This window comes from Helicoverpa armigera, chromosome 22 (assembly GCF_030705265.1).
Source record: "Helicoverpa armigera isolate CAAS_96S chromosome 22, ASM3070526v1, whole genome shotgun sequence".
Lineage (NCBI taxonomy): Eukaryota > Metazoa > Arthropoda > Insecta > Lepidoptera > Noctuidae > Helicoverpa > Helicoverpa armigera.
In genome coordinates, this window is record NC_087141.1 from 4,396,625 (window position 1) to 4,415,377 (window position 18,753).

Sequence of the window (18,753 nt, forward strand, 5' to 3'; positions counted from 1 at the left end):
TTTTATGCATTGGATATCTCCGGACTGTAGAAAGAAAAGCACCAATTATCGAGACTATTTTTATTAACTATAATAGTTAAACAATTTGACAGTCATTCTTAATTTCATAAATATATCCAAGATATCAGTGGCTTCTTTTCCCGCGGTTTCAGGCAGAATTTTAAGTACAATATTTACAATCAAGTATTACGTCATTTATTTAACATTAAACAAATTATTCAAACAAAAGAAAAACTTGAATAATTTTGTTTCTATTATCTATTTTAAAATAAGGTAGTCCGTGGCTAAATGTATATAATTTGTCTAATGTTATTATACAAAATAAAATATCGATAAAATATATATTTTAAATAATTGCGTGTCACTATTACGTATCTATAATTTTTATATACAATATAGGTAATTAGTACCTAACGCCTTAAATACACATCCCGATTTAAGCATGATATAATTAACTACGTAGAGGGTAGTAGAAGATTTTTCCTATCAATTAGTATACTGTACAAGGCTTTGGTAGGGATGTAACAAGTAAAGAATGACAAATAAGATATCGATATTCGATATGAAATCGGTAATAAATATCGACGAGTGTCTATTTAAGATTATAATATTTTATATTTAGCCTGTACAAACATAGTTATTTTACCCTAATCGAGACAAAAAAGGGAGAGAAACTGTTCACATGTTCTCTTAAATCAACCACTAGACGCATATCATTTATGTCATGTAAATATCCCAGTACGAATGGATAAATGTAAGAATAAGATTATAGATGTTAGTTACAGAAAGTAAAAAAATAAAAAAGTGCAAATTCATCTAAAAGGAAATATTATAGCATGATGAAAAGTTGACAAAATTAAAGCGTCGGACGGAATTAACTAGAATAATTAATTAAAGAATTAAGCCTAAAATATCGATATACGTCGAGAGGTTGTGCCAAAATGTATGAATGTCATAATGTCGTAAAGGCGTCACGTCGTAACACCAGCACTGCGTTAACCAATCAGAGTTAAGCTGTACGACGCGACGTCTCCGCTCGTCCAATCAATGAGGTGCTTTTTTTCTAACGTCTTTTATTTTGAAATGGGAATTGACCAATCTCATCAGATGTTATTGTAGTCAATACCCATCACATTCATAATTCGAAGACACTCCTTTGAACACCCGGTTTCAAACGCCTCGAAGTTTTAAACCAGCTGTTTTGATTGGTTGATGTGTTAGCCAATCAGGGTGCTGGGTTTAAATAGTGTAGGCTCTCTTTAACCGGGGTTGGTTGGTTCAGCATTGTCCTAGTTCGACTTTGGGCACGTTGATGAAGGGTAGTTCTACTTTGAAGGCGTCGATGTCGCGGATGAAGTCAGCGTTATTCTCGTTGGTGTCACCGATGGGTTCGCTGGCGTCTAAGTACGTTAGTTCGTAGTGTTTGGGCTGCGTGTCCACGGTCGCGTTGCTTATGCTTGATTTGTGGCCCATTATCTGTGGACATAAGATACATTAATATTTCCGTTCGCCAACTTCGCTAAATTTTTTATCTATTGTATAATGTATATGTTTTGTTATGTATTGTATATCCGGTTAGATTGGAAGTCGACCTCAACATAGTTGGGAAAAGGCTCGGAGGATGATGATGGTATATCCTACAAATATATTGCACGGATATATATAGTATCGGTTTTGTCAAATTCTCTGAGTATATTTTAAGCTTTATATGCTATAGAATATCTTAGAACATTAAAAAAATTAAGTGGTATTACCTGAACAGACAACTTCCTGAACTTGGATTTGTTGCCAGTTGGGAAGTGGTTCTCCACCCAGCTCTTGACATCGGCAAGTTTGATCTTCTCGATTGCGTCAGCCTATAAAGAGTATCATGTAGTTAGCAGATCTCAGCTTATCCCATATGGTTACAAGTCTCTTTTTCTTTGCGGAATTGTTCGAAAGAGTTACCGCGGCCCTGGTACATAACTACGACGGAACACGACGGATTTTTTGTCAGTATAAGCCTGACACTCCCTCACCTGTTTAGCACCGGTGAGGGAGTGTCAGGCACCCACAGCGGGAAGGGTTATTTGATGATTATTAGCCTCGTTAAAAATGACCCCTCTTGCCCCGATCGCCTTCTTTTTATTATCGAGTGGGCTGCAGGTTCAATCACCTAGCCAGCCATAGAAGCCGACATGGATTTGTAACAGCGATAGCTAATGAGTAGCATTCGGGGACGCCGGCTTTACGTGCCCACCCAGGCACCGGGATGTAACACCGCCAACCTCCAGCCTGCTTTGTGAAAGTTTCTAAGACGCACGAAGAGATTACGGCCCGCCCAGATAATCGAACAGGAGAGCTCGTGCACAACGGTTGCGCTATCAACGACTAGACCAACGAGGCAGTCTTCAGTCGTCGTCAGGCGTTATCAAGTCCCAACACATTAGTTCAGTACTATTGGTAATTTTTGCATAGAAACAATTTCTATTGGCGGTTGTTTATATATTGATGACGTTTCATAAGTTCAAACTTACCTCCATATACAATCTGTGGAACATGTACTCCCTGCTTACAATCTCACGCCAATTCCTTTCAACCTGTAATTAAAAATACATATAGATAGATAGATCTTTATTATGTTTTATATTACACGAATTAAAAATCAACAAGAACAAACAAAAATTTTGAAGTTGGTGACACAATGGGCGGTCTTATAAGCGATTTCTTACAGACAACCTACTACATATGTACTTGGTTATTTGCTTGTTATTCATTTACCTAGACTCAGATCATAGGGCCTCGGGGATGTGAATTCAAGGGACCAAACCCTTTCATTTGGTACTCATATCATGAGTTTGGATTTGAAACAGCCAGTTAGCCATATTGGATTTGTAATTACGATTCTTAGCTAGTCATGTATCATCAGAACTCAGAGTGTGTGCAAAGTTTCAAATTAATCAGATGTTTAGAACATAGAACCATATGTACATACATACAGCCCAAATTTATAAGAGCGTGTTAAAAAGAAAAAAATGACTAGTTACCTCCTCTTTAAGCTCGTAGTCTGTAGTATGCTTGAGCTGCACGAGCGAGTGCTTGGTGGCCTGCAGCGCCTTCTCCGTGAGGCGGCGGATGTCGCGCGAGAACTTCTTCAGGAACGCCTCCACTCGCGCGTCCACGTACGACACGCTGGACGGAACAAACCAAATATTACAATCCAAAATCATTTATTCAAATTTGGCTACAACACAGCACTTTTCGAACGTCAAAACAAAAAAAATACCACCCCTCAGCAATTCCTATGTGTTTTTGCTGGGAAGAAGTGGCGCAACAAACTCCAGCCACTTAATATGGTTATGATACTGATGCAAAGTCTGTAGCCAGTCTAACCAAGGGGTATCGGGTTGCCCGGGTAACTGGGTTGAGGAGGTCAGATAGGCAGTCGCTCCTTGTAAAGCACTGGTACTCAACTGAACCCAACATGGTTGGGAAAGTGGCTCGGGAGATGATGATTGATGCTATATTGTTTTTTCCATGAAATCTTTACAAATTGGTGTTTTGTTATGTAGCCGAGATGCTCCTTCGTATCGAAGCAGCTACACACAAGTGCTGTAGTGTTGCTGACCTGAACTTGTCGACCTGCGTGTTGACGGTGACGGAGAAGCCGAGCACGCCGAAGGTGTAGCGCATCATGCTGAACACGCTGTAGCCGAGCTGCTCCTTCGTGCGTAGTGAGTCGAACACTGGTTCCTCCATCAGTAGCTGCAGGCAATAGTCAACCTTATTGTTTTGGAATATGGTTCAAATTCCTTAGTCTCTAAAGACAGCGCAATACTGCTACTTGACGTACAGGTACATACGAAACAACGTGGCGAATCTGCAGATGGCTGCGTACTAGTTTTTTTTTTCACAAAGTAAGAATGGATCTCCTACAGAGAAATATAATACTACTTTCACGCACACACTTTATTCTTAAAGTGAGTATGCATTCGACGCGTGAAGGTTCTGAGACTCCGTAATTCAATGTATGCATGTATTTAGATTTATCAGAAGATTAAACCGCAAAAAACCTGATTGTGTTTCTGACTGCGACACTGTTTTATTTATGCCACTTGTCTTCTACAGACGTATTTTAGGACGACAAAAATAATAATTATTCTTACTTTTTGCTCACAAAACAACTCATACAGGTTCTATATTCTTACAGTACATTCCAGAAACATGATATATGATCTTACCATAAGCACTTCTAGCGTGGCAGTATCCTTGGCGTTGGTGGCCTCTCCCTGGTAGTAGTTGGTGATGATGCTGTTGGTGGACGCCTCGTTCAGGCTCAGCACGCGGATCTTGCGCTCGCCTAGTGGCAGCTGGTGGACTTTCACCTGAGGTTCGAAGGAGCGAAGCTAGTACCCAATATTTAACAAGTTTGGAATTAAGGCCCAAGTTGATCGACAAAATAAACATCACTTTTTCATAAAATACTGTTTTCCCGTGAGTAAACGACTCGTGTGTGATAGTTCACCTAAATAAATTAACTCACGATACACAACACAATGAAAATAGTTTTAAAAAAAACTTACGTCAGGGAACTCCTCTTCAGTCAAGGCATCCCATTTGAGTGTAGAATGCACCTTCTCCGATATCCTGATAGCGTCGTGCCACGCCAGGTTGCCTTGCATCAAGATCTGGTAAAACAAACCACCGTGAAACTCCATGACATTCTCGACTGTTTGTAGACTGCGCTAATTTGCGCAAAAGTATTGCGCTAAGTTGGTTTTAATTGCGCAACAATGCAGCTTGATTGTACTGTGTTATTTGTAAAAATGACAAGATATTGTTATAAAGTGGAAAATAGTAAATAAATAAAAGAACTAGACTATATGAACAGTATAACAAAACTACATGAACCGATGAGAAACATTGCTTACTATAAAATGGTTAATGGTTAAAAATGATTTTTTGTATGAATGAGTGTATAAATGACACCAACCTCACAGTACATTTTGTATGTCAAAGTCAAATCATTTATTTCATTTAGGCCTTTACAAGCACTTATGAATGTCAAAAATTATAAATAGGTTTGATTCTAATTATCTAGTATAAATGAGTGTATAAATGACCCTGACCTCACAGTACATATTGTTGAGCAGTCGCTCGCTGTACTCCTTGAGCTCTGTCAGCGTGATGTCGTGGATGATGCCCGCCTTCTCGCGAGGAGACACGTACGGGTTCAACAAGATGTTCATACGGACATCCCTGTAGATCAGAGTAGAATAATTAAGTTATTGATTTTGTGCCAAGAAAAAGAAATATGGAAACTCATTTAAAATAGCTACTGCTGCTTTTTGTGTTTCGTCTTGTGAACACAATTCTGAAATACTCACACTGTTCTTTGCCTTAAGAATCCACTTGGAGGCAACATACGGAAAAGGTCTTAGGACGTAAGCCAACCAATTATTTGATAGACCTATAGTAGAAACTAATTTTGACATTTTATCCATGTAAAATAATTCAAATTACACCTAGAACTATATTAAACTTATGTTTAGGTCATAGGTATATAACCTAAACAAAAGTTTATGTTTAAGTCATGGGTATATACCCTAAATATAAGTTTAGTTAGATTATAGAGATCTTCAGTCGTCCTCGTGTCAACCTAAAGACGTCCACTGCTGAAGAAAAGTCTCCCCCAAGGATCGCCACTTTAGTCGATCTTCAGCAACTCATATCCACCATCAGTAACGATAGTACTTGGTAATATAATCAAGGTAGTTAGTGACTAACTTGGCGAGTTTATGCGGCTTAATGAGCACGTTGTGGTATGTCCTGGCGCGGACCTCCCGCACCGCCTCGAACATCGCGCTCGTCAGGTTCCGCGTCGACGAACGCATCTCACGTGTTATTAACTCCACTAGCAACTGTGAAATACAATATATTGTCGATCATTATAGGCTTGTATACAAATATGTTACTGTATGTGAAACAGAAGAAACTTTTGCCCAAAGAAACTATATCAAACTTGCAGTTATCCGAAGTTTATTCCCATGGCAAGCAGATGATTTTAATTACTTTAATTGGACATAGAGGATATGATATGACCACTCCCGCTGTGGGTGCACCGTGAGGGAGTATCAGACTCTTACTGACTAAAACCCACCATATTTAATCTTGAGTCCATTGTGATGATATGATAATGACATTTGACAACCCGCGTAGGCAATTTGTATCATAATATACATATAGTTATCCCTTGGTATCATAACATTATTAAGAATGATTCAAAAGATCGTTACAAATAAGATGATGCTAATCGGTACTCACGTGTAAATTCTGACTGTATCCAGTGACTTTCATGGTGAGTCCTTTGTCGCCGACGTACAGCGAGTGAGACAGGTCCGCCATATTAGCTGGGTACACTTCTTCCTGTTAACAACGGTAAAAAATAACGAATAATATAGCATGTTAAGAATTTGCGCAGTTTTGGAAATAAATAGACAATTATTCAAGACTAAGAGTAATTCTGATGTTGGCAAAAAACAAAGTTTTTTTCAGATACTTTATTTGGCTTAGATTAAAATCTCAACTAAATAACATACCTTGAGTCCTTGTTGCAAAACATCAGTCCAAAGGTCCAGAAGACACGAACTGAAAACGAATTACTGATTTATTTTTTAACACTTGCTTTTATATAAAATAAAAATGCTCAGATATGTACTCCAATAATTATACTGTAGATTTAATAATGTTAACTTTTACGTTTCATTTTTGTGCAAAATTTCGCATGTCTGCGCTATCTTGCGCAAACAGTTTGCGCTAATTTTAGCGCAAAGTAAAGCACTATTACTCACTCTCTTGGCGATTTGAGGCTTAGTGGCGATATGAAGTAGAAGTAAAGTAGAGCTGTGGGAAACCGGAACTTGAAATCCGGTTTGTACCATAACTCCATGTGACGGTTTTTACGAATGAGGTTCGGTTGGTCCAGTCTGAGGAAGAATAAAGGTTAATTAGAACAATTCGTTCATTGTAAACGATTTAAATGACCGATATTTCATATATAAAATAAAAAAATATAAGCTGTGACTCAGATATGATCAATGATAAAATCGTGTGGTCCCGACTACCTAAAAGTATGTTAATTCAATTTTTGAAAAAGCAAAAAAAAAACATGTTAAAATTCATAAAAGACTAGGGTACCGAAAAATATTAGAAAATTTGTCATAAATTCTTGGACATACCTAAAATTATTAACAGTAGCAATAAGATCTCCGTGGCTCAAAATCTTGCTGTTTTTATTGCTATTATCCACTCTCTTATGTATGTCTTTCACGGAGCTATTCTTCAAGTCTACTCCCAACTCCTTGGCTGTCTCCACATAGACCGGATCCGGTTGTACCAGGCTAAAATCTGTAGTTATGTATATGTTCTTCTCAGGTAAATAGAAATTGTCATATGGATCTACGGTTAACCAACGTCGGAGCCATTTGTCTGGGATATCTGTTGAGAAAAAATATATTAATTAATTAATTTATTTAATATTTTATATACACAGTTACACACAGAACACAGACAAGAAGAAAAGTAATACAATATTATAATTATTAAGTATGTACTAATAAGGTCAGGCAAGTACCAATGCAACTTTTCTAAGTTTGTATGTACTTTCTAAGTATATCTTAGACACCAATGACTGTGTTTCGGATGGCACGTTAAACTGTAGGTCCCGGCTGTCATTGAACATCCTTGGCAGTCGTTACGGGTAGTCAGAAGCCAGTAAGTCTGACACCAGTCTAACCAAGGGGTATCGGGTTGCCCGGGTAACTGGGTTGAGGAGGTCAGATAGGCAGTCGCTCCTTATAAAGCACTGGTACTCAGCTAAATCCGGTAAGACTGGAAGCCGACCCCAACATAGTTTGGGAAAAGGCTCGGAGGATGGATGGATGAAGTATGTATTAATTTTACATTTGATTATGAATACTTGCCCCAATTGATGTTGAAAATTTCAGGAGTAAAGAAAATACATATATTTTATGGCATTTTTTGCTTAATCTAGACACACCTATAGGTAGACTAGTACTAGAATTATAAAGCTAGAGATTTTGTTTGGTTGAACATGGTAATCAGATGAACTACTGTTCCGATTGGAAAAAACATTTCAGTGACATATAGCGCCTTTATCGAAGAAGGCTGCAGGTTATGTCTTATTCCAGTTTGCGAAGTAGTTACCACGGGACAAGGCTGGTAGAAGCTAGTACTTATTTATTGTTTTATCTATTTATGCATTGTATGTTAAGATATATTTTAAACTCACCCATTTTCTTGTATTCAGTGCCGAACCAGCGTTCCTTAGTGTCGTAGTTGATAGGCGTCGAGTGTTTGTTCGACAGAATCATTATGTTCACCGTGTCGGCGCGCATACAATCCAATAGATCAGTTATACCCTGAAATAAAAATTTCATCAAAATCGGTGCAGCCAAACGTTAGATACATATACACATATGTACATACATACATACGTGTCAAACTGAGAACCTTCTTTTTTTAAGTCGGTTAAAAATCGAAGGAGATAGTTTGATATAAAGTTGTGTTATTGAAATTGGTGACTAAAAATGTTTTAGAGTAAATCAATATGAACAGGCCTTAATGCGAAAATCAATATGATCAATCAGAATATGCTAATTTTGACGAGAATTAGAGGTCATTGTAGTAAACTGAAGACAATAAATTCTAGATGTCAATGTAACTGCTAATTGACCTTAGGTAGTTCACCTGACCTACTTAAATCTGAAAAGGCTGAAATAATCGTAAGAAATATTTCCGAACACCTTATCAATATTATGAATGCAAAACTAGCTCTGTCTGTCTGTCGCATTTTCATGTCAAAACTACTGAACTGATTCTAATGATTTTTGGTACTCAGACAGCCTAGAGCGCCTAAAAAAGGATGAAGGCTGCATTTTATCCGTCTACGGAAATTAGTTCTTTCGTGTGCATCTGCACGGTGCAAGTAGCTTGCGCATGTTGAGGCACTTGCGCAGGTTACATGCATTTAAAAAACCGCGCATGTACCAAAGCAAAGTATCCACCCGCGTGCTCTTGTCATTTGCGTATGTTAACTTGCTCCAGCTACATGCACCGTGTACACCCTTCGGGACGGTAGATCCTAACTAATATTATAAATGTGAAAGTAACTCTTTCTGTCTGTCTTTTCTTCACGCCTAAACTACTGAACCGATTTGTGCGAAATTTGGTACAGACATAGTTTGGAACTTGAGAAAGGACATAGGATAGTTTTTATTACAAAGAAATATAAAAAAATAAATTTATTCCGGACATATAGCGCCATCTATTGGTCAAACCAAAAATCTGCCGGAAGTCACTATTCCACGCGAACGAAGTCGCGGGCAAAAGCAAGTAATGCACATTACCTTAGGATCATATTTGTAGTAGAGTCTATCGCCAGTGATGAAGTGCTCCGGCGGATAAAAGTGCATGTTCTCTGATAATGTTTCAACATATTCCGCCGGCTGAGATTCTTCTTCGAAACGGAAACTTGTCTCTTCTATTGTCTGTTAAAGAGAGAAAAAATATATTAATACGCTTTATTGGAACAAAGATTATAATAATATACGTCCAAGGCCGATTTCGGTAACGGTGGCTGTTCTCATAAGGAGATCAGCCAGCTGCGCAGACACAAGTGCATTCACTGTTCCTTCCAAACTCCTATCGAAAATTATACGAAATATTGAAACAATATATGTATCTCAAAATAGTTTTTTTTTTACCTTTATCTCGTCGTATATTCTTTCTGAAGGTCCGATCTGCTTCAGCATATTTATGTAAGAAAATATGGCTTCCAGTACCTGCAAATACACATTTTGCATATTTTCAGTAAAAATATATTCGTGCTATAAAACTATAAAAGATGATTCAGTTTTCTTTGCGAGGATGACAATATAATTCATTCACTTGCCTTTGATCGAATGAAATTTAAGAATACATTGTGCTCTTATGGATTTACTATAAAAGTTGTCTGTAAGAGATCGCTTTAAGCGATAAAACCACCCATTGTGACACCAACTTTAAAATATTTGGTTTTGTTTTGGTTGTATTTTAATTGGTGTAAATAATGAAGAGTATATCTGTACATAATATCTATCTATTAAAACAAATATGTATTAATTTACCTCATCGACATGGTCCAATCCGGCCTTAGTGAGCACAACTTGCGTAGAGAACAGACTGTACATAGAAGTGTAGTCGATGCCGCTCTCCGAGTTACCCGTGTATATGCCCAGAGCCCAAACCCTGCTCAACAAAGAAAGAAATATATGAACCATTAAAGTAGCAGCCTCCAACTTATTAAATTAGTGAGTAAAGTGAGAGTTTGCGCAAAATGTGCCATCACTTTTGCGCAAAATGCGCTGTCACTTTTGCGCAAAATACTATTGAGTTAAAATAATATTTGCATTTTAGGATATTTACTTCTTAAACTTAGAATCACAACCGAGAATCAAAACTGCCGAATGTAATAAGCTTTTTTGTAGCATTTATTTTCCCATAGCCGTCAAAAACTGCTCAATGTTAAATCTCGCAGGGATCCTCTAGCTATTATTTCCATGTCAGCTATGCCAAGTCAGTTAAAGTCAAGTAATTTGACTCTTACTTTGACTCTTACAAGTCAAAAAATATAACTTACCAAATAACTGTGAATTTAGTTCTTAATTTAGTTACTATGATCTGTATCGTCTACTTACTTTTTCCTAAGATACGACAGAAGACTGCCCTTGCCCTCATGTCCTAGTAGGTACGATATGTACTGGTGTGGTTTAGACTCGTATTCAGACAGCAGTGACCGCATGCACCAAGTTAAATGTACCTGTGTAATGAAAAACGATTAAACGACTATTATTATTATTCTATAGGCGTATTTGATTTATGTCTCGCTAACTGACATGTCAAAAAAGGTCTGACAGTTTCGTTTATATGCTAATACTTTATATAGCATGTAAGATCATTTAGAACAAATGTAAGTAGCCTTGCGATAAAAATGAATAATATTTCGCGACAAGACATTGGATTCAGAGTTCTACGGACATTCTATACAAGTCTTTGAATTAAAATTATAGATGTTTTATTTCATGAAAGTGTGTGTAAATGTACACGCATATTACTCAACTACTACTGAGCGCTCCCGAATCTACACACACAACGATGATGATACATGTCTATTTACACACAAGTATGGTTCACCCTCATTTATAGGTTTACAACAAAGACCATTTTCTTTCCTATTCCCCAACAGATACAAGTTATCTCACCTCAGTGGTATCCCCGACAGGTTTGACGTAGTAGATGCTCCTGAACTCAGGAGTGACGGTGTCAGGCGTGAAGACGAACTGACTGAAGTCTTCAGACGGCAGCTTGTTCGTCGGGATGTGACCGAATGTGTTCACCACGTAGTTCTCTAAAGAGGCTAAGTCCATCCGCGCCTGTTGATGAAGAGGGTAGATAAGTTTCACTATATTAGAACGTGGTGTCAGTTACTCTTCCACGTTAAAACGACAGATTTGTTGATAAAACTTGGCACAAAAATAAATAAGATACTGCATATGGTACCAACATCAGAAGAAAGCGTAACCTACTTTTCATCTGAGACGATTTTTTTATAGTTATCTTAGGACGAGAGTGAAACCGCGGGCGGAAATCTGTCATGATATAAGTGGATAATAGTCGCCTTAGCGGTAAAAGGGAGACAATTTGGGAAGTAATAATTATCAATGATGTCATCGTTTCAGTTTGAGTAGGTAGTCCACCTTCGGGAAACAGGCTAAGTGATGTCCTCCTAGCCGATTATCGGCTACGGCGGCTGTTCTCATGTAAGGAGATTAGCCAACTACGCAGGACATATTATAGTGCACGAGCATTTGCGCAGACACAAGTGCACTCCCTATTCCTTCACTCTCATAACCCGATGGGACGGCAATCCGACACGACCGGAGAGAGATCAGGCGCAGGACCGACATTTACGTGCTCTCCGATGCACGGGTGTACCAATCACCAGCTTCCAGGCTCCGGGCTGCTTTGTGAAAGTCTTCTCAAACCCACAAAGCGATTTCGGTACAGTGATTTCGGTAAGTATCTAAATATCATCCAGTATTCGAAAGCAATAGCAATTTACCTGAACAGCAACAGTCATCCTATGCGCGCTGTAGTGCCTCTTCCTAAACGCGTGTGCAGCCTGGTGCAGTTTCTCGTCATCATTGATATCATCCTTCAGGCTGCGAAGGTTGCCCCACGTGAAGGTGCGAGCTGGATGACCTTCGGGGAACAGGCTGGACAGCAGCTGGTCTTTGCGGTTGGAGTCTGATGGAGCGGCGATCGCAAATTCTAGAACAAAATTTGTAAAATAAGTAGGAGTGTCGAAAGGATTATTGATGGCTTTCTATAACGTATCTATCCTTTGATTTTGCGATTAGAGATTGAATTGACATTAGCTTGACATAAATGTCCAGTCTTGAATTACAAAACAAAGACAGGTTATAGAAATCGGCAGTGAAATAACCAGGTGGAAAAGTTGTTAGTTTAATGTTCGTGTATTCTTCAGCTTCGAAGATTATAATATTATTATAATCATATTATTTTCCATTCTAAAAATAGTATGCTATTTTGACCAATCTAGTGTATGTTTATTTTTAAATCTGTTACAGCATTAATTGGATTTAAAGTCCAAACCGAAGTAGTTTAAATCATACACAAGAATATAATTACAGTAATAAATAAATATAGCTAGGCATATACTACCATCAAATCCTAATTATAAATCTCCAAACATGTTAGTCATTGGATAATCCACAAATCTGTCTAAACTTCATTATCTATCATTATTGTCCTGAGGATCAAAGTTTGTGGGAACTGAAGTGAAAAGGTGTGAATCAAAATAAATGGTTTTTAAGAATACTTAATAGGTATGTAGTAGTATGTACTTATGAAAATATTTTGACCGTTTTAGAATAATAACAACATGTTGTTATGATTCATGAATCACTTGAACAAAATAGCATGTTTTAATGACCAAGTTCTATGTTAAAATATTTTTTACAGGCTCGTTTCCGCAACAATTATGTGGTTGGGTAAATATTTTACCAAAACATAACAAGGAAAAACATCCAAAAATGATTCGGAAATCACATAAAAAAGTCGCTACGCGGAAAAAGTATGAAATACCTTAATTAAATAAATGAGATGTATTATGTGAACATTTCCCTTGAATTAGAGAAAGGACTTCCTCATATTTTTTCCGCGAAAATTCTGGGTTTCTATAAAGGCCCTTTTCCTTATCATTAGTTTCCTTACACAGGTTGACCCGAATCTCAACGATATCTAAGATATTTAAGAAGGATACCTATATCCAAGTGTCAACATCCATATTTTCTTTCTTATTGTCATGTATATGTTGCCCGGGTAACTTGGTTGAGGGGGTCAGGTAGGGCAGTTCATGTTCAAAAACAGTGTATTAAAATTTGGCGTCCCGAACTCTTTAGAAAGTAAGTTAAACAGCCTGTTATTTCTATTAGATTTACTAACGTAAGTTTTCTACCATTACGTACCTAATACAGTCTAGAATGTTTAAGAAGCCTTACTAACTCTCAAGACTCATAAATTCGACTGTTAAAAGGAAACTTAGCCTGTCTCTAACAAAATTTGCTTGCTACAACTAAAATACGCCACAGGAAAAACTACTAACAATCAGATTCCAAATAGAAATGTTTAAATTACAAATTAAACCCGTTTAGGGCGAAACGAAACGTTAACCAATCGCGTGTCGCTTATGACCTTTGACATAGCTTATGTATGTATAATAACTTCTAAGTTTTCTCTAGAACATTATCGGCGCAACCATTCAAGTGCGAATCACATTCCTTACATTGCAGAAAATATTGAAATCGTATAAAATGTTTTATAAACAGCGTACGCCAATAGTGTCTAGCTTCGAGAGCATGGAACTATAGGACTCAGGCAATACCTTCTCTTTGATTTTCAGGTGTTTTTCCCAGTTTAGGGCAAAGGTCTTTGTCCTCATAATAGAGCTAAGGGCCATAGCCATGGCTTTTCGAGCTGAGTGTACTTAGGTACTTGAAGAAATAATGTTTGTAAAACCCTATAAAAAGCAAAAAATAACTTTTAACACTACGTAAACTAAATTTTGTTGTGTCGGGGGACCGCTCTAATTCATTACTTTAGATACATGTTTTTTTTTAACGAATGTTGTAATTAGGTAGGTATTATTTGATTTATGTAAGTATTTATGAAGGTAAAAAGCGGTCCCCCGACACGTCAAAATTTAGTTTACGTAGTGTTAAAAGTTATTTTTTGCTTTTTATAGGGTTTAGCGTTTTTAACCTTTCGTCATAATTATTGCGTACTTTTTTTGGGTCGGGGGTTTTTTTAAATTTACAATTTAATTTTATTTCATGCTTTTTAAAGGAGCTCCTTAATTTTTCCTTCTTTCATTTAATTTATTTTATCTTAAGAAGGGGTCGCTATATGCGATCTCGGCCAAAGGAAGCTGTTTAACAATCCTCATGACAAACTGGCTCTGGGAGAATTGCACAGATTCAAAATCAATAAAGATTAACCTTTGGACATTCTAGATTTTCAGCAAAAATATAAATCGGTTTATCCGTTTCATTCCGGCATTCCAGGGTTTCATCCGCCACATCCCATTTCCAGTATCAGGTTCTCGTCAATCAGAAACTTGAAGAGAACTCGTCAAGACAAAGTCAACGAGCCCAAACTCGATGGGTTTACTAAAAGGCAGTTCAGGGTTACGTCTCCTACCTTCGTGCCTTAACAGCAGACCAGCTCAGTGGTTCCAAAAGACATTAGTGTTTCAAATTTCAGATCCCACATATACTTGCAAGTAAATTGAGCGTGTAACATTCCTATCACATCTAGCAAACGAGCTGATGACCTTGAAGACCTGAACCGATTTCCACCAAACATAGCTAAGAACACTCCCGACTGACATACCTTTTAAACAAAAAAAACCGCATTACAATCGGATCATCCGTTTGGGAGCTACGATGCCACATACACACACACACACACACACACACACACACACACACACACACACACACAGACACGTCAAACTTATAACACCCCGTCGTTTTTGCGTCGGGGGTTAAAAATACAAGCCCAAAACGTTCATGATTTCACAAAATTAGGAGTGTATTTATCGGGAATAGTTTAGTTAAACCACTCGTTAGTAATTAAGCGCTTAACTTCTTAATTAATTAAGGATTTGATCGGCTGAAGTAGTAAGCGGATTATCGTCGCTTGGCAAGCTAAAACGTTTACAATCATGTCAACCTCCAGTTTTTATGTTTAATTGAAAATAATTTTACATTTACCGGCTGATAATGATCAATTTCCATGAAGATGGAAATGAAAAACTCTTAGCCACTTCAACAGAATTTTATATAAATTCAAGTAGCACTTATACCCGTATTAAACAAATACCCCAGACGGCTTTAAAATCAATAGGTATACCATTAATCTTCCACCTAGAACAGCTAATTCATCAGTCAAATGTATGAGTTTTATTGTTACTCATTATCTTCGTAACCATGGCAAAAGGAAAACAACAAGAAATAAAAGCATTAATGCCTTTTTAAACCGTAGTTTTACAATACGTAATAGTAGGTATTTACGTTGTTCGTAAGGTGGAACATGAAATTTTGTAGCGACGTGAAAATGTTGTTTTGTTATACGTCATACTTTAGTAATTATATCGACTAAAATACTTGACTGACTGACGACAGTAATAGATTATCTAATACTTAGTTACGTGTGTTTGTAGCACGTTTTACTAGGTTTCTTGTAGATCTACATTCTTGATCGTCAGTCAACAATATATTGTTACACTTAAGTCAATTTAGGAACCATGACTGAAATCAAGTATTCCGCAGTTACAATGTTTTTAATCACTTTAGCAATGTCTTGTTTTTGTACACGCTAAGCTTGTTAATGTCGTTATTTTGAAACGGATTAAGACTGAAAAGAAATTTCGAAACACAAAGTCTAGAACGGCTAAATCAAAACTTGCATTACTTAACAAAATTGCTGTTCCTAAACTGAAAAGAAAATTAAAATGATGTCAATAAACCAATTAGGACAGAAGAAATATAAAGAGTAATTTGTCCTACAAGCTGATCCTTAGAAGACAAATAGCAGTCCCTAGTTAGCATTAGATCCTGGATTCTCTAAAGACCCAATAAATAACTGACCTGACTCAATGGCCTCCCGTTCCCTCTGCATGGCCTCTTTCATCATGAGAGGGCTGACAAAGAACTGGCTGAACATGTCCATGGCTTTAGGAAGGTGCTTCTCTTGGATCTCGAAGTAGAACGTCGTCACCTCGCAGTCTGTTGATGCGTTGTCTGAACCACCTTTTTTCTGAACGAAATTATAGAAGTTTGTAAAGGGAATCAATCAGGTTATTGCAGGTCAACGTCAAATAATAGGCCTTTGCAGGCTCTTATGAAAATATAATCAAAAACCAAAAAGATCTCATGGAGAAACGCCGGCAAGAAACTCCATAAAAAAAATGGTCAAAATTAGTTTAGTAGATGTGCCCTCATAATGTATGTTACACCTCCGAAAATTGGGCTGCCTCTTACAATAAGATAACCAACTAACAAATCCATATTATAAAAGCATGGCAAACCAACCCTATGAAGTATAGTCAATTAGACCAGACCAGATACATACTTATATGGGACTCCTATTTTTGGTCGTGTCCCCGGAAATCAGTCAGTACCTACTATAAATAGTTCTATTTACTTTCCAACGTTGCGTACTTTGGTGCCCAATGTTTGCAGGACATACCACATATAATTAACTTTGCAAACAACACATGTTTGTCCGGTCCGCTTGCAAAACAATACGGAGCACATATTTATCGTAGTTGCAACTGGAAGTTATGGCTTCATGTGGAAATTGAGTACGCAAATATGGAAATAAATACGCAACACGTTTGCTATCTCTACACTTGAATAATATAATATTATTCGGTCTTCCAATGACGAAGACTGAAGAAAATATGTGGATTTCGAGTTTACTGCAGCTATATTGTTTACCAATAACCCATTTCCATCGGCCCGCAGCGTTGAACCCGAGTCGTCATTCACAGCAGTCGCACTAGCGACCACCGGACCAAGAAGTCAGTCCTTACAATACAAGATATTCTCCAATAGACTTCTAAGTCTTCCTAACCTTCATATCCAGAACTGAATACCCAACTGAATTAGGTCCAACTCACCTTGATGAAGGCATCGAACTCATTCTCCTTAGGGTACTTCTCGCTGCCCATGAAGACCATGTGTTCGACGAAGTGCGCCAGACCCTGGATGTCTGCGGGGTCGCTGTAGCTGCCCACACCCACGCATAGCGCACACGCTGCCTGCGAACAAACAGAAACAATATCTTATGACTTGGTGTTTTAGTATTTGAAGTTGTACAAGTAATGTTGCAATGTTCATCTCAATCGGTGCCACCGTTATATTCAAAAAGAGAGGAACAACCTCCTGGCTTTCACCGCAGGATATAGGCCTCAAGTTGGGGGAATTGCCCATACCCACCGCGCTAGGCATGCGTGATGGTAAACGAACAAACACCGATCTATCCACTTTTACTACTGGACAAAGGTCTCCCCCAAGTTGGGAGAGAGAGATTTGCCTATACTCACCGCAAGGGCAAGCCTGTTAGTGAGCGAAAAAACACCCTTCTAATTATCCAAATACACATGTATAATATTATGCAGAGTTCATACGAGCGGCGCCAGTCCTGCGGAGGTCACTCGCTAGATAAACAGACGAGCGCTCTATTTCCGCCAGCGCTTGAAAAACTGTTTACAGAAGGCAAATACCAAGCCAGCGATGGATGCCAGTCTTATTGGCAGCCACTGTTGGCTTTGTGTAAACTATGCTCTATAAGTACTCTATGGTAATACTAGCTGTTACCCGACGCCCTGAGGGAATTATTTCAAGCGCGTATTCGTAAATCGTGTATTGTATGTAAGTGGTTCAGCCTTTTTAACCGCGAAAATGTAGCAGATAAACTATCGGATACTTTGACTTAGGAAGTTAGAATATCCCTAATTTTGGACGATAAAATGCTGATGAATGAAGCGTTGTTAAAGTTGTTATAGTAGGACTGAAACGGTATCTTATTACTGATGATTTGTAAACAGTCGTTTCAGATAATATCAATTGCATAGGTATGACGTCCCTTCGTCTACTATTGTTTTTACATACTTAGGTAGTGAAAGCTCTTACATATCAATAACAAATTCCTTGAAACATAAAAATGTTAGGAATGTTATTTGTTTGATTAATTATGACTAGACGGGTGCAGAATATTTTTATAACACTTTCTCCTTTAGTGAGAACTGTCAGGGGACATGATAACGAAATATATGAATAGTTTCTAATTAAATTCTAACCTTGATGTACCCAAACCGGTATGGGCTATAGGCACCTTCGTCTATAGCTAATAAGTAATAGTGAATCAATAAACATACCGTACAGTTTCAAGTACTATCACGCATCATTTGAGCTAAGTATCAACATGCGGTGTGTTTTCCTAAATCGTACAAAGGAACTAAGATCATAGTAACTTTTGGAACGAGGTTTACCGGGTAACCCAAGCAGTCCTTCGAGCAGTGCCACAGAAATCTAACCTACCTAAAAGAGTTACGAGTACCTACCT

The 18,753-nt window shown here is 37.8% G+C and overlaps 1 protein-coding gene across 1 annotated transcript in view; it reads right to left on the bottom strand.

Moving 5' to 3' along the window:
* Nucleotides 1-45: 45 nt before the first annotated feature.
* LOC110370817 (nardilysin) overlaps nt 46-18,753 on the bottom strand; it is a 28,511-nt gene continuing 9,803 nt past the window's right edge. Inside the window, exons 3-24 of the mRNA XM_064040340.1 lie at nt 17,306-17,446; nt 16,272-16,440; nt 12,161-12,369; nt 11,301-11,471; nt 10,737-10,858; nt 10,167-10,287; nt 9,765-9,842; nt 9,408-9,548; nt 8,291-8,420; nt 7,218-7,476; nt 6,831-6,965; nt 6,579-6,627; nt 6,304-6,405; nt 5,767-5,900; nt 5,109-5,238; nt 4,563-4,667; nt 4,221-4,364; nt 3,608-3,744; nt 3,027-3,171; nt 2,517-2,579; nt 1,755-1,856; nt 46-1,476 (exon numbers count right to left, since the gene is read on the bottom strand). Coding sequence (XP_063896410.1) covers nt 1,279-1,476; nt 1,755-1,856; nt 2,517-2,579; nt 3,027-3,171; nt 3,608-3,744; nt 4,221-4,364; nt 4,563-4,667; nt 5,109-5,238; nt 5,767-5,900; nt 6,304-6,405; nt 6,579-6,627; nt 6,831-6,965; nt 7,218-7,476; nt 8,291-8,420; nt 9,408-9,548; nt 9,765-9,842; nt 10,167-10,287; nt 10,737-10,858; nt 11,301-11,471; nt 12,161-12,369; nt 16,272-16,440; nt 17,306-17,446 — 2,985 coding nt within the window. The 3' untranslated portion in view covers nt 46-1,278. The remainder of the gene's footprint in view (nt 1,477-1,754; nt 1,857-2,516; nt 2,580-3,026; nt 3,172-3,607; nt 3,745-4,220; nt 4,365-4,562; nt 4,668-5,108; nt 5,239-5,766; nt 5,901-6,303; nt 6,406-6,578; nt 6,628-6,830; nt 6,966-7,217; nt 7,477-8,290; nt 8,421-9,407; nt 9,549-9,764; nt 9,843-10,166; nt 10,288-10,736; nt 10,859-11,300; nt 11,472-12,160; nt 12,370-16,271; nt 16,441-17,305; nt 17,447-18,753) is intronic.